Source organism: Lissotriton helveticus, chromosome 6 (assembly GCF_964261635.1).
Source record: "Lissotriton helveticus chromosome 6, aLisHel1.1, whole genome shotgun sequence".
In the NCBI taxonomy this organism is placed as follows: Eukaryota; Metazoa; Chordata; class Amphibia; order Caudata; family Salamandridae; genus Lissotriton; species Lissotriton helveticus.
The window spans coordinates 12,854,306-12,869,134 of NC_136067.1; the positions used below are offsets into that span (position 1 = coordinate 12,854,306).

The window sequence follows — 14,829 nt, forward strand, 5'->3', positions numbered from 1 at the left end:
CCTTGCCTGCTTTCTCCCTTACGTATATGTCTTTAACACATGTAACTACGCTCCAGCAACTTGTAACTATGCTCTGAAGCTGTGTACCTTGTAACTATGTAACTGGGAACTATGCTCTGAAACAATGCTCGTCCTCATGTAAAGTGCTCTGATACCTCCGGGTCTATTCAGCGCTATATAGAAACTTTTCAAATAAACAACAACAACAACAAATAAATAAATAAATGAGCTCTTTGTCAGAGAACCCTTCCCTGATAGGTAGTCAGGGGATTGCGCTGCCACTGGTGTTTGCCCTTCTTACAGTAGGGAACAGTAAAGATGGGTTTAGGGAGGAGCATGCACCCACCCACAAAAACGTAAGGCCATTGCTAGTCACAAACAGCCCCCCCAAAACTACTAAAGGCAAGAAGGCCCCAAAACAGTTGTAAATGTGCTTCAGCTCCCACCGGGAGTAAGTCCAGCACCAAACATGGCCAACCACTGGTACTGCAACATCCTCCCAAAGAAAATATTGGCGGCAGAGACTTAAAATAGCCCATAGGAAACAATTTTACAATAATTTATTTTATTAATATTACATTAATATTATTTTATTATAACGTATTTTAATACTTTTTTAATTTAAAAACTGTAACATTTAAAAAAAATAATTACATTTGGAATAAATTATTAACTTAACATTTTGCATTAGCTGGGATTTTTTTAAATAAATGTGTAAAAATAATTTACGTGTAATGTTTTTAAATAAATGAAATATTTATTTTAAAATTAAGTTAATATTTCTTTAGCATTTTTATTTTGTTCTATATTGAATTTTGTTCTATATTGAAAATACATATGTAAAATTATTTCACATTGATGTTTAAGGTATTTATATGTTTAGTATTTTTTAAAGTTTAATTTAGTACACTTTTACAATTTCAAAGTTTCCCTATAATTTACTGTGGGAGGTCTCCACCCTAGTGGCAGATACCTCCGCCTATGCCCTAGTGGCAGATACCTCTGCCTACACCCTAGTGGCAGATACTTCTGCCTACCTGTGAAAAGTTATTAGTAGTAACTTCAAACTTCTAAATGTGGCACCATCCCCTGTTTTAGGGATTGGAGACTGGTAACTCTATACTTTGCAGTACATTTACACCCGGAAACGGTGAATAGGTGAAAGTAGTACAAAGCGTAAGACTAAATTTTCAGAAATAGATTTACTCAAGTGTAAATTCACCTTTGTGACTAGGCCGCAATTTCTTTACCAACAACCAGAGGGAATAAACACTTCATTCTTTTGGCGATGAGACACCCATTCCACTGCACTGTTTGGAATAAGGACTTACACTTGCTGTAGCAACTGGTATAGAAGTCTAGGCACCCTGAGGGGCATGATGGGTGGAATAGAAAGGCATGTCATCTTGTACATGGTCTCGTTACAATTTCTCACATCCAATTGTTGTTTGTTATTCTCTACCATAAAGGGAATTGTCTGGAAATGCACTATGTGTAATCTTATTTATTTTTGCAGTTTTTTATACAGCGTGAATGTTAGACCTGGCACCATTGGCGTGGGTCTCCCTTCCATTTTTGCTGTTGCCTCATGTATTTTTGCTGGTGTTAGATGCTTTGTGCACTGTGCCACTGCAGTCCAGTGCCACAGTGCAAGTCCTCCCTGTTGTAAATTGATGTATGGATTAGTAATTCCATGATTGGATGTTTGGTTTACTTGTCAGACCCTATTACAGTGCACTGAGTGTGCCCAGGGCCTGTAATCAAAATGCTGCTTGTGGGCCTGCAGCACTGGTTGTGCCACCCACAGAAGCAGCCTTGTAAAATGTATCTAAGGTCTGCCATTGCAGAGCCTGCATGCAGTCTGGTACTGTCATGCTGACTGGGCAAGTGCACCCATTTGCCAGTCCCTAAACCTTCCCTTTTCTTCATATCGGACACCCCTATAATAGGCCCAAGGGCAGGGTGCATTGTAAGTATAAGGTAGGACAAGCTCTGATGTGTGTGGCATGTCCTAATAGTGATTTACGGCCATTTTCGTTTTTCACAATAACAAGGCTACCTGTTCTCCATAGGCTAGAATGGGCTGTTAGAGTATTACATTTTTATCATCCTAACTGACTCAGAGAACATGGTAGAAATTCGAGTTTAGTATGCCTGGACACAGAATGATAAAATGCATCTTTTAGTGAAGTTAGTTTTAACATTCTGTGTTTGAAAATACCACTTTTAGAAAGTAGGTATTTTCTTGTCTAACTATCCAAAGCCTGCCTCTGCTAGGTTGCGTGTTCCTTTGTCTTGTTTTGTGAGTGACAGGGCTGGGGGATTCCAAGAGACATGATGAGTCAGCCCAATGGTGAATAGAGAGATCTTCATCTAGATGGGTGGGAGGAGTTGCACCTGCACCTTGAATAGGGCTGTGCCTGCCTTCCACAATGCTGGCTCCACCTCCTGGGGTGCGACTGATGTCTCTGCCCTGCACACTGAAAGAAGAGAAGGAGTCCTGTCAACAAAGTGCTCCAGGACTGTACTTGCCTTCCACAATGCTGGCTCCACCTCCTGGGGTGCGACTGATGTCTCTGCCCTGCACACTGAAAGAAGAGAAGGAGTCCTGTCAACAAAGTGCTACGGGACTGTACTTGCCTTCCACAAAGCTGGCTCCACCTCCTATGGGGCGTCTGATGTTTCTGCCCTGCACTGTGAAAGGAAAGGAGAAGTCTGGTAAACAGAGTGCTTCATAACTGGTTTGGACTGGGCAAAGGCCCCTCTCCCCTCAGAGAACAAAGGATTATGGGGTATAAATATTGGGACCCTGATCCCATTAAATTAGATCACTTTTGGACTACAAGAAGAAACCTTTACTGAGGAGAGGAACCTGAAGAAACTGAGGAGAGACTATTCCCAAGCAGAAGTGCTGCTTGGGGGATTGGCCTGCAGTGATTGCCTTACTGCCAAAGGAAGGAGAAAGGAACTTTGTGTGCTTTGCTTTCAACTTGTGAAGGATCTCCAAGGGCTTGGAAAAGAGCTTGCCTCCTGCTGAAGTATCAGGCACAACATACTTCAACCCCCAGCTCCCCAGAGTTCTTTTGGAAGTGCCTGCTGCTGTTTTGGGCCTTTTGAGGAACTGTGTGTCGCAAGGAGCTGGAAGCATGACTCAATGAGAACGAAACGGGTTGCCGTCGCTGCTGCTGCTGTCGCACTTCTGAACAAGGGTGTCGCCGGTGGAGTTGTCGCACTGCACCGCATCGAGAGAAGCATGCCTCAACAAAGTGGAAGCATGTCGCCGTCGCTGCTGCCTGCCGTCGCACTTCTGAACAAGGTTGTCGCCGCTGGAGTTGTCGCACTGCACTACATCAAGAGAAGAGACTCGCAACGAGGAAGAAGCGTGTCGCGGTCGCTGTTGCCTGCCATCGCACTTCTGAACAAGGGTGTCGCCGCTGGAACTGTCGCATTGCACCGCATCGAGGAAAGCGGCTCGCATCCCCGATAAAGTGCGCCGCCGTCGGAGCTGCTGCCGTCGCATTTCTGAACAAGGATGTCATCGCTGTAGTTGTCGCATTGTGTTGAAGCTTCACGCATCGTGGGAGAAGAGTGTTGCAGTTGGAGCTGTTGCCGTCGCACTTCTGAACAAGGGTGTCGCAGCTGCAGTCCACGCATCGAACCGAGAACTTCTTGCATCCCCGGAGAAGAATGCCGCATCTGGAAGATCTTCACGTCTTTATTTCTTTGCACCTGAACTTTGCCGCATTTCCCTCGCTGCGACATTGTTTGTCGTGGAAGCGCAACACAACCTAAGGCACATTGTCGCAAAGTGTCGCATTTTAAGAACTGAACTGAACTAAGCTAAATCTGCCATCTTAAAATAACAGTATTGTGTATTTTTGTCGTTTATGGTCTTGTAGTAAAGCTATATAAAGTATACTTATTTTTTATATAAAACCTTGTGTGGTGTCCATTTGTAGTGTTGTCACTGGGTTACTGTATGTGGTCACACATGCCTTACACACTGCCTCTGAGATAAGCCTCTCTGCCAAGCTACCAAGAGGGTGAGCAGGGGTTATTTTAGGAGTGTACCCCCTTATCCTGACTAGAGGCAAGGGCCCCTGATTGTCACAAGTACCTACCTCTGCCAACTAGAGACCCCCAAATCTAACAGTGAACAATACCCATTGGGTACCTAACTATTTTACAAAAGAACAGTTACGCACTGCATAGAGCAATTTATGTAAGAAGTGATACATGGACAAACAGTTACAAACACACTTTTAAAATGTTTCATGAAACAATAGAACATTTGAATAAAATGGGGTGACAAACCCAGTTATAAAAGTCTGGTAGGGATCTTTGGCACTCCCAAAACTTCCCCAAATTGGAGTTTGGTTTCATTCCTTCCTGCGGGACATCCTCCTTAGCCATGGCCCCATATGAGCGTCCAGCACAGTTTTGTCGCCTCAGACCCACAACTACACCCCCATGGGAATTCTACCTTCAGAATCTCACTGCGCTTCTCAAGTCCTACGGGTTCCAAGGTTTGGGCCTCTGATCTCATGTGTTAGATGTTGTACAGGGGATTGTAAGGTTTGATTTGACAACCAGAATCTGGAGGGGTGCTTGATCCATTGGAATCCAAGGATTAAAATGTTAGTACTCACCTCTCAAGTAGCATTACTGCAAATTAGGAGATACAGCAAACAGCAGCAGAGCTCCAAGATGCCCCGGAAGTGCTTTGTTTGCCTTCTAATAACTCATTTTGGATGCCTTCCGCCATCCACTTAGGGATTCATTGTTTCATGATAAGCTTCCCATCACTGACATGAGTAAAGAAGACCATCAGCTGCCTGGATTCTGTGACATCTCTAATCTATTATCGTAGAACTTTGTGTTCTGTTCCCATCTAACATATAGAATGATTTCTCTGCAGGCGTCACCGGATTTAGATGTCAGGGAGACACATCAGAGATAGAATAGATAACTGGAGCATATCCGGGTACCACATTTTTTTCACCAGTTACAGTCAATCAGAATCAGCATGGATCTTACTCATTGATTAATGTAATCCTAGGCACGTCCAGCGAGAGCGCTTTCTCCAGCGACCCCGGACCTGGGTAACCGAATAAGTAAAGCTGGCATTTAAGATTTCTTTGTGAAGGATCAGATCTATATAAGACACTCTAAAGGTGCCTAAGAGAAGCTGCAACACTTCTTTTCTCTCATGGGAAGCACCTTCTTAGAGCATCTGCTTACTCTGCATGGACTCTTGGAAGGTGGTGAACTGAAAAGACTGTGATGAATGTTGTGCCATGGTTGCTGAAGCTCCCTGGACAGAATGTGAACCTTGCCCCACCTCCTCCCCGGCCGGCCATGTTTTCAGATGGCTCTAAGGTTGACTTATCATGAGGTGTAAAGATGATGCCTGAAGTGGCCACAGCTCCCTAATGTTGATATAGTAAAGGAGACCTGCACTGCTGAACAGAAGTCTACCACAGGTAGGCTGATCAGCCTGGGGAAACCATCCGTGATAAAGGTCCTCTGATGCTGTGGGGAACCAACAAGAACCCTGTCAAGGTGGTCTTGATGTCCAGCTGGGAGAGTGAATGGAATTATTGCCCTGTGAAAGCAATGCCTGAAATCTGTGGTGTCAGGAAAGGAGAAGGAGACCAATCCAGCAGGGAGGCATCTTTGTATGGCTATTGAAACGTTCCAACCAAATCTCCAAGATACTTTTCTGTAAGAAAAACAGCATGGCATTAATGGTAACCATATTCCGTGTGTTCGTAGTTTCATAAAAAGATAAGCATCAGGCTTCGAGGGAGAAGGCACAACATCTCCCATGTCACCGACAACCTAGAGCATGTACATGGTTTGCAGGGATCCGCAGGGCATTAGTTGCTTCCTCTCGAAGAGGCCTTGATCCAGATCAGTAAGGGAGACAAAAAATCATTTTTTCAAATGAACGAATATTTGTTTTAGGTATGGGCATCCCAATCATGCACCTATGGGTCGACCTTGTCCTGCTAAAAATGGAACATGCAAAAATTGTAGTAAAGTTGGTCATTTCGGTAAAATATGTCAAAGGAACAGGAACATGGTGAACCTCATTGCTGAAAGTGAAAATTATGAGGAATGGTTGGTTGTCGTGGAAATAACAACTGATGTAGTACTGGTGACTGCTGAAGAAAATGAGCACGAGCTTGTGGATCCCTACACTGAGATTTGTGTTGATGGGAAAATTCCTAATTTGCTTGTGGGCTTAGATGCCAAAAATTACAATAATTACTGAAGATCTGTTTCCAAAAAAAAAGGGGTGAAAAAATAACTTCTCCCACCAGATAGGTGCCCTTCATCCTATGAAGGGAAAACATCGATTTGGTGGGATACTTTGAAACCAGTCTACAAATCAAAGGAAAAAACATTTTTGGAAAAGTATTCATAGCTAAGGAGGGTCTGATTATTTTGAGATGGTACCATCAGGGTCTGTTTGGGATGACACTTAAACCAGGGTGAAAAGTACAGGTGTCACTGGTGAGTGAAGACAATCAGAGTGGTTCACAAGGTAGGAATGGTCCACATGTGGTTTGACAAGAGGAACAACCAATGTATATGAAGTGGTTGAACATGCTTAAGAATGTTTACAGTGGATATTTAGGAAAAATCAATGGTTTCAAGCACATGATCCGCGTAGAGGACAGAGTAGTTCCGGTAAAAGACAAAATGAGTGGTTTGCCATTCAGTGTTTGAGAGGAATTGGCAGAAATGTTAAGGAAAATGTCAATGGATGGTGTAATTGAACCGGTGGGGTTGTCTTTATGGCTATCTCCGTTGGTTATTGCTAAAACAAAAATGGAGATATGCAGCTCCGTGTTGATCTAAGAAGCCTAAATAAAGTCATTTGGGTGGATTCGTATCCGCTACTACATATAGATGATAAACACACAACTTTAATGGGAGCACCTGTATTCAGTGAAATCGTCTTGGCATCTGTGTGCCACCAAGTTGACTTAGACCATTCATGCAGACGTCTCACGTTCCAGGTTAGGAGAATGCAGTTTGGGCTGGCTTCAGCCGTATCAGTTTCTCAACGCATATTGGAGTTAGTTCTTAGTGGTATCAGAGGGGTAGTTACATTTCAAGATGACATTTTGGTAGTGGTCCGAGATATATAGGAACATCATGAGGTTTTGCGGGTTGTCTTAAAGAGGATGGAATGAGCAGGAATTGTAGCTAACATTAAGAAATATGTTGTTGGCAAGACATTCATGGAATACTTAGATCACGTGATATATGAAAAGGGGATTGAAAAACATCCAAGGTTGGTAGATGCAACCAAGAACGCTCCTATTCCTGACAGTAAGGAACAGGTTTCTTTGTTCCTGGGTGTACATGACTTTTTATGCAAATGTTATCAAATGTTTCTCAAGCAAAACAGAGAATTTGCAGGGTATGACAAAATAAAACAAAGTTTTTGTCTGGGATGATAAGTGCAAGGCAGAATTTGAAGCACTGAAGGGGGAAATTGTATCCGCTGAAATCGACCCTAATTGCTAATCCTTAATTACTGTGAATGCCAGCAACAGCGGATTAAGGGCAACACTTTCTCATCACAATGAAAAAGGAGAAAGAACAATTGGGTTTGCTTTTAGAGCATTATGTGAAAATTAAAACATTTACTCAGTCATTGGAAAGGAGTTGTTAATGTGTGGTATGGCAGTTGAATGATTTAAAGGTTTTGTTAGGAGGAGAAAGTTTACAATGCTCACTGACCCTTAACCGTTGGTGGTGAATATTCTGAGTGGGAATATCATTAAGGGCCATATCCCTAGAATTACTAGGTTAAGTTCTAAAGTTACTACAGTACAGTTTTGATGTCCAGCACATTCCAATGGGGAAGAACATTAGAACAGATTATCTCTCACGGACATTCCAGCCGTGTGACATGTCATGTTCACTTGGAGAAGATTAGGAAAATGAAGAATGCCTTATAGCTGCAATTTATGTTTGTAATGAAACTGGATATCATGAAAATGAGTAGTTTGAGTGTGTGAAGTTAGATGAAGTTTTGAATTTAGTTCAGAAATAAATCAGGGAAGGTGGCGTAAGGAAACATCTCTTCATCCAAGGTTGCAGACTTATGTAAAGGTGACAGATGAGTTAACATTAGGGAAAGGAAACATGGTCACGGTGGGTGACAAATTTGTGCCTTCAAATTCATTATGTGAAAAAATCATACATGCAGGTCATGAGGGACATTTGGGCTAAACTATTACCAAGAGTGAAATACTGTCAATATTTTGGTGGCCAAATATGGATACAGACATAACTCAAGCTGTCATTTGAGGTCATGAGAGGGAGATTGCCAGCATACATAATGTGTTCACCATGGCTGAAGGGGTACAACAATCATTTTCAGCAGGAAGACATTACAGATAGGGAGACCCAGCTCAAGGTGGAGGCCTCCCAGAAGAAAATGAAACAGTATTTTGATGACAGGCATGGTGTCAAAGTGGCTGACCGTAAAATCCAAGTGGGATATACAAGAGCCCAGTCATGTTCCGAAGGGTTCATCTAAGTTCAGAGAGCCTGCACTAGTAGATGCAGTCAAAGGTAGTGCTATCAGCATCAAAGGGCATGAAAGGCGGAATTTAGGTAGGTTGGTGAAGGTGATCAAGTCAAATGAATATTCTCAAGGAAAGCAGGATGAAGGTTCTGATTTACCATATCAGTCAGAAAGTGGTCAAGGCTATGCCAGAGAGAAAAAGACGATAAGGAAAGTGGTAAGGTTTCGTCCTTTAACTGATTCCAGTAAATTCACATTCACATAGTTATATCAATCAATCAATCAGGGGTTTTATAAAGCACGCTACTCACCCGTGACGGTCTCATGGTGTTTGGGGGCCGGGGGACGGTCAGCAGTTCCATTCAGCCAAACAGTCAGGTCTTCAGTGCCTTCCTGAAAGTGTTCAGAGAGGGGGCACGTCTGATGTCAGTCGGGAGCTCATTCCAGGCCTTTGGAGCGATGTATGAGAAGGATCTTCCCCCCGCTCTGTGGATGCGTGTGGTTTCGGCGAGGAAGAGGTTGGTGGATCGAAGGTTTCTTTTTGGTACGTGGAGGTTTATTCTGTCATTGACGTATTGTACAAAAGGGGGTGGTGATGGACGGAGCACCAGAACCAATCAAACACTCACACCCAGTCAAAGGATCTGGGTTTGATCTATCACCGTTCTTTAGCCCACTCTGCCACCCCAGTTCAGACATGGCTATATGCAAATCAGTCTGACCTTGTGCCTCATGGGAACAATCCAGCCCGAACAGCCAAGCCATGCCTTCCCTGGACCGGACCAAGCTTCCGAGGACCGGTTTCTGGCATTCCAGCCGTCTTCAGCCCGGCTTGCTTGAATCCAGTGGCAAAGGGAGCAAGGGACTCACGTCTGAGCATACCCTGCCACACTTATGGCGGCCAAAAGCGGTACAAAAGGGGGTGGTGATGGACGGAGCATCAGAACCAATCAAACACTCACACCCAGTCAAAAGATCTGGGTTTTATCCATCACCGTTCTTTAGCCCACTCTGCCACCCCAGTTCAGACATGGCTATATGCAAATCAGTCTGACCCTGTGCCTCATGGGAACAGTCCAGCCCGAACTGCCAAGCCATGCCTTCCCTGGACCAGAAACAAGCTTCCGAGGACCGGTTTCTGGCATTCCAGCCGTCTTCAGCCCGGCTTGCTTGAACTGCTTTGGCCGCCATAAGTGTGGCAGGGTATGCTCAGACGTGAGTCCCTTGCTCACTTTGCCACTGGATTCAAGCAAGACGGGCTGAAGACGGCTGTAATGCCAGAAACCGGTCCTCGGAAGCTTGTTTCCGGTCCAGGGAAGGCATGGCTTGGCAGTTCGGGCTGGACTGTTCCCATGAGGCACAGGGTCAGACTGATTTGCATATAGCCATGTCTGAACTGGGGTGGCAGAGTGGGCTAAAGAACGGTGATGGATTAAACCCAGATCTTTTGACTGGGTGTGAGTGTTTGATTGGTTCAGATGCTCCGTCCATCACCACCCCCTTTTGTACCACTTTTGGCCGCCATAAGTGTGGCAGGGTATGCTCAGACGTGAGTCCCTTGCTCACTTTGCCACTGGATTCAAGCAAGCCGGGCTGAAGACGGCTGTAATGCCAGAAACCGGTCCTCGGAAGCTTGTTTCCGGTCCAGGGAAGGCATGGCTTGGCAGTTCGGGCTGGACTGTTCCCATGAGGCACAGGGTCAGACTGATTTGCATATAGCCATGTCTAAACTGGGGTGGCAGAGTGGGCTAAAGAACGGTGATGGATTAAACCCACATATTTTGACTGGGTGTGAGTGTTTGATTGGTTCAGATGCTCCGTCCATCACCACCCCCTTTTGTACCGCTATTGACTTATTGTAGGCATTTGTAGGTGTGGGTAAGTATCTTGAAAGTGACTCTCTTCTCGATGGGGAGCCAGTGGAGATTCCGTAGGTGTTGGCTGATGTGATTGTGTCACAGGATACCGAGGACCAGTCTGGTGGCGGTGTTTTGTATCATCTGGAACTTACGGAGTACAGACTTGTTTATGCCTGCGTAGAGTGCGTTTCCATAGTCCAGCCTGCTGGTGATAATGGTGTGGGTGACTGTTTTCCTTGCCTCGGGGGGATCCACTTGAATATTATGTAGAGGGTGTTAAAGCAGCTGGAAGCGACGGCATTGACCTGTCTGTTCATGGAGAGAGAGGAGTTGAGTATGCTGCCGAGGTTTCTAGCGTGGTCCGTGGGGGTCAGGGGAGTGCCGAGGGCGGCGAGCCACCAGGAGTTGTCCCATGCCGATGGGGTGGTTCCGAGGATGAGGACTTCTGTCTTATCCGAGTTGAGCATCAGGCAGCTGGTAATCATCCAGGCTGACATGTTCTGCATTCCTTTTTGGAAGTTGAGTCTTGTGGTCGTGAGGTCCTTGGTGAAGGAGAGGATGAGCTGGGTGTCGTCGGCGTAGGACACTATGTTGAGACCCTGCTGCTGGACAATGGCGGCAAGGGGGGCCATGTAGATGTTGAAGACGGTTGGGCTGAGCGATGATGCTTGTGGAACCCCGCAGTTGATTTCCATGGGTACGGAGAGGAAGGGTGGCAGTCTGATCCTTTCGCTTCTGCCGATGAGGAATGATCGGATCCAGTCGAGGGCGGTTCTTTGTATGCCGGCGTCAAGTAATCTGGCTGCGAGTGTGCGGTGGGAGACGGTGTTGAATGCGGCTGACAGGTCGAGTAGAATCAGGGCTGCAGTGTGGCCTTGGTCAAGGAGGGCACGGATGTCATCTGTGGTGGCTTGTAGGGTAGTCTTGGTGCTGTGGTTGCTGTGGAATCCAGATTGAGAGGGGTCGAGGATAGTCTGGTCTTTGATGAACTCGGTCAGTTCTGCATTGACGGTCTTCTCTGCGACTTTTGCCATGAATGGGAGGAGCGAGATGGGCCGGTCGTTTTTGAGGTCTATCGGGTCTGCTGAGGGTTTCTTGAGCAGTGGCCTGACTTCTGCGCGCTTCCAATCGTCAGCGAAGGAGTCCGTTTTGAAGGTGGTGTCAATGGTATGTTGCAGTATGGGTGTGATGGCGGTGGCGTCTCTGGTCGATGTGTGGTGGCCAGGGGTGTGTGGGGGTCCCCGAGTGGATGCTTTTTATGGTCGAGGCGGTCTCTTCGATCATGATCAGTGTAACGGAGGAGATGGTAGGCTGGCCGGCGTAGTTGTCTGCATAGCTGTCTGCGGAGTCCGGCATAAGGTCATTGAAGTTGTCGTAGAGGTTTTTGATCTTCAGGTGGAGGTAGGTTCTGAGTTTGTCGCAGAGGTCCTGGGAGGGGGCGATGTCTGTGGCTTCGCTGAGGGACTTGCTGAACTCTTGGATGACGCTGAAGAGTTCCTTGGGGTTGCTGAAGGTCGCAGGGATTTTGTTGTGGATGAAGGTTCCTTTGGTGGTTCTGATTTATTGATGGTATTCCGTCATGGTGTCCTTGTAGGTGATGTAGCTTTCAGGTGTCTTGCTGTTTCTCCAGTTCTTTTCCAGGCATCTGCAGGTGTGTCTGGCTTCTTGGAGGTCAGAAGTGAACCAGGTGGCTTTCCTGGGGTGCCGTTTGTCGGGGTTGCGTAGCAGGGCGAGTATGTCTGCGCAGTTGGAGGTCCACATGTGGAATTCCCTGGCTGCGCAGTTGGTGTCGGTTGTGGCAGTGGGGGTGTTGCGGTTGAGGGTGGAGTTGAGTTGGTACTCTGGGACTCTGCTCCAGTTTCTTCGCAGGGGCGTGGAGCGGGTTTGGGCTGTTTGGGTTTGTGGACAAGGAAGTGTATGCAGTGGTGGTCGGTTTAAGGGGGTTTTGTGCTGTGACTGAAGAGGATGCTGTTGCCTCCAGCGATGATGGGGTCAAGGGTGTGTCCTGCCTTGTGGGTCAGAGTGGTGATGAGTTTTTCTAGTCCGATGTTGGCGAAGTTGGCGCGGAGGGCGGTGGAGTTGGGGTTGTTGGGGTCGTTGGGGTTGTCGAGGTGGAAGTTCAGGTCTCCGATGAGTTTGTAGTCCAAGGAGGCGATGACGTGGGGTGCGATGATGCCAGTGATGGTGTCGGTGAAGAGGGCCCGGGGGCCTGGGGGTCTGTAGGCGAGGGTGCCATGGAGTGTGGAGTTGGGGTTGGTCTGGACCTGGAAGGGCAGGTGTTCTGCGGCACGGAAGGTTTCGCTGTAGGTGGCGAGACGGAGGGTGTTTTTGTGCCCGATGGCGAGGCCACCTCCCTGGTGGTTGGGGCAGTCCTTCCTCTGCATCTTGTATCCGTCCGATATGGCAATGGCGATGTCATGTAAACACATGTGTCATATTTTAGGCTCAGGTGGTTATGCCGTTGTTTTATTTATTTGTGGGAACTACCGGTTTTGGTTTAATAAAGGGAGGAAGATGTTGTGGTAATGTATTGTCAAGATGCATAATGATTCTGTCTTGATGTATAATGATGCTCATGCAAAGTATATATAGAATACTTTGTAGAAATGTGTTCTGCATTCTGTATGGAATGTGATTGTTTGGGTAGCAGCTGCTTCCTGGGGCTGTTAGGAGCTCTGCTTCCTATACAACTGATATCTTGAAGTTATTGGTACACAACCTCTACCCAGATCCCTTGCTTTCAACAAAACAATGAAAGGATTAAGCAGATGTCTACTTTTCAGAACTGTGTAACTATGTTGGGTTTATGATGGTGGACAGGGCCCTCAGGCTAGAAATTGTAAGCTGGGCATTTCTGAAGATCAGATAGAAGTGATGTCTGTTCGTCCAGGCACCAGGTAAGCACTCCCAGTCGTAGCTTCTGCCAATCCAGTCAAGCGTAGTTTTTTCTTTTGAAGTATGTGAACTTAGGAAGACAGAATTGATCGTCAATTGATTCCAGTTATCAGAGAGTGCCTATTGACCGTCAATGACTAATACTAAACTGAGAAAATTGATTGCTGTGTCTCATTTGCCTCTACTGTAATTTTTTCTACAGCGGACTGAAACTCAGGCTGCCCGAGGACAAGCCAAAGGAACATGTACCATTGAAGAATCTGGACAAGATCTAAGGACACCGAAGGCCCTTGTCTGAGAGGGACTCCTAGGTCACACTGACATTTGTGAGGACAACATATTTTATGGATCACAGACTCTGCCACTCAACTCAAGAAAATATTTGGCTGAAGATGCAGTTCTCACAACAAGAAATCATTTTCTCCCAAAAAAATAAAAAACTCATGATGTTATTTCAAAATTTGTCTTTTTAGAATTAAATTTGATCTTGCTTTAGTAAATTTCATGCAGCCACCCACAGACTTTATTTCATTTCATTTCATTAACAGTGCAATGCAGGATTTCATAATGATGGATTACTCAAAAGTGTGCAGCACTATATTTCTGCTCACTGTCTTCAGTCAGCATCAGACAATATCTCGAGAATTCCTCATTTCAAACTCCTCCGTTATGGAGGTGGCATTTCAGCTATCTTAGAGATAAAGCTTGGAATATTCCCCCTTGTAGTCTGAAGGGCATAAAGTCACATGCCACCCGCAGAAAGCCTTTGAATGACACAGCAATAAACAAGTAAAATACTACAGAAAGTTACAACGCCAGGAATCCCTTTTCAGGCAACAATTGGCACTTTTTAAAACATGACCAATTACTACTTTTCCCCTCTTCCTTGGATCAATGTATTACTTTAATTGGATTCTTCCCTATAGGTTACACTTAGGTTTTCTTAGTTTCAGTTTCTATTTGTTGTGAATTCTGGTGTGTTTTTTTTTGTGTTTTCTAATGTTTTCAAATACTCAAAACATGTGGTTTTCTGTGTTGTATCTTTTTGGTTTAGAAAAAAAATTACAGGGATAATGTTTTTCCAGTGATTATAAAGAAGTGTACTTTTATTTCCTTCTTTCCCTTGTTCATTCAATTTGTAAATGATTTCTTGCTTCTTCCTTGAATTTGCTCTTCCAAGTAACTTTTGTTATTTCACCTCCAGTGGCGGCTGGTGCATTATGGATGTGGTGAGGCCCAACAGTTTGATCCAATACTGTGCCGCCTCTGGCTTTTCCAATCCTGGGCCAGACTTTTATTTCACACACTTGTAGACATGCAGATATACACACACAGTTTCAGGCATACACACAAATACATTCATACATCCAAATATACACATGCAGTTCCCAGCACACCGACAAACAAACACCCAAAGGGTCCAATTCACAAAAGTAATCTGAGACAAAATCCTAACTTTATCACTACTAAATGCCGTTTGTGAATACCAAAAGTCTTAAATTTAGGATTTTGTCTCAGATGACT

At 45.3% G+C, this 14,829-nt stretch overlaps 1 protein-coding gene across 1 annotated transcript in view; it reads left to right on the forward strand.

The window, feature by feature from the left end:
- Positions 1-14,418, forward strand: part of LOC144762139 (solute carrier family 22 member 7-like) — a 204,532-nt gene extending 190,114 nt beyond the window's left edge. The window contains exon 11 of the mRNA XM_078647286.1: positions 13,508-14,418. Within this exon, the coding sequence (XP_078503412.1) occupies positions 13,508-13,580 (73 nt within the window). The 3' untranslated portion in view covers positions 13,581-14,418. The remainder of the gene's footprint in view (positions 1-13,507) is intronic.
- The last annotated feature ends 411 nt before the right edge of the window (positions 14,419-14,829 follow it).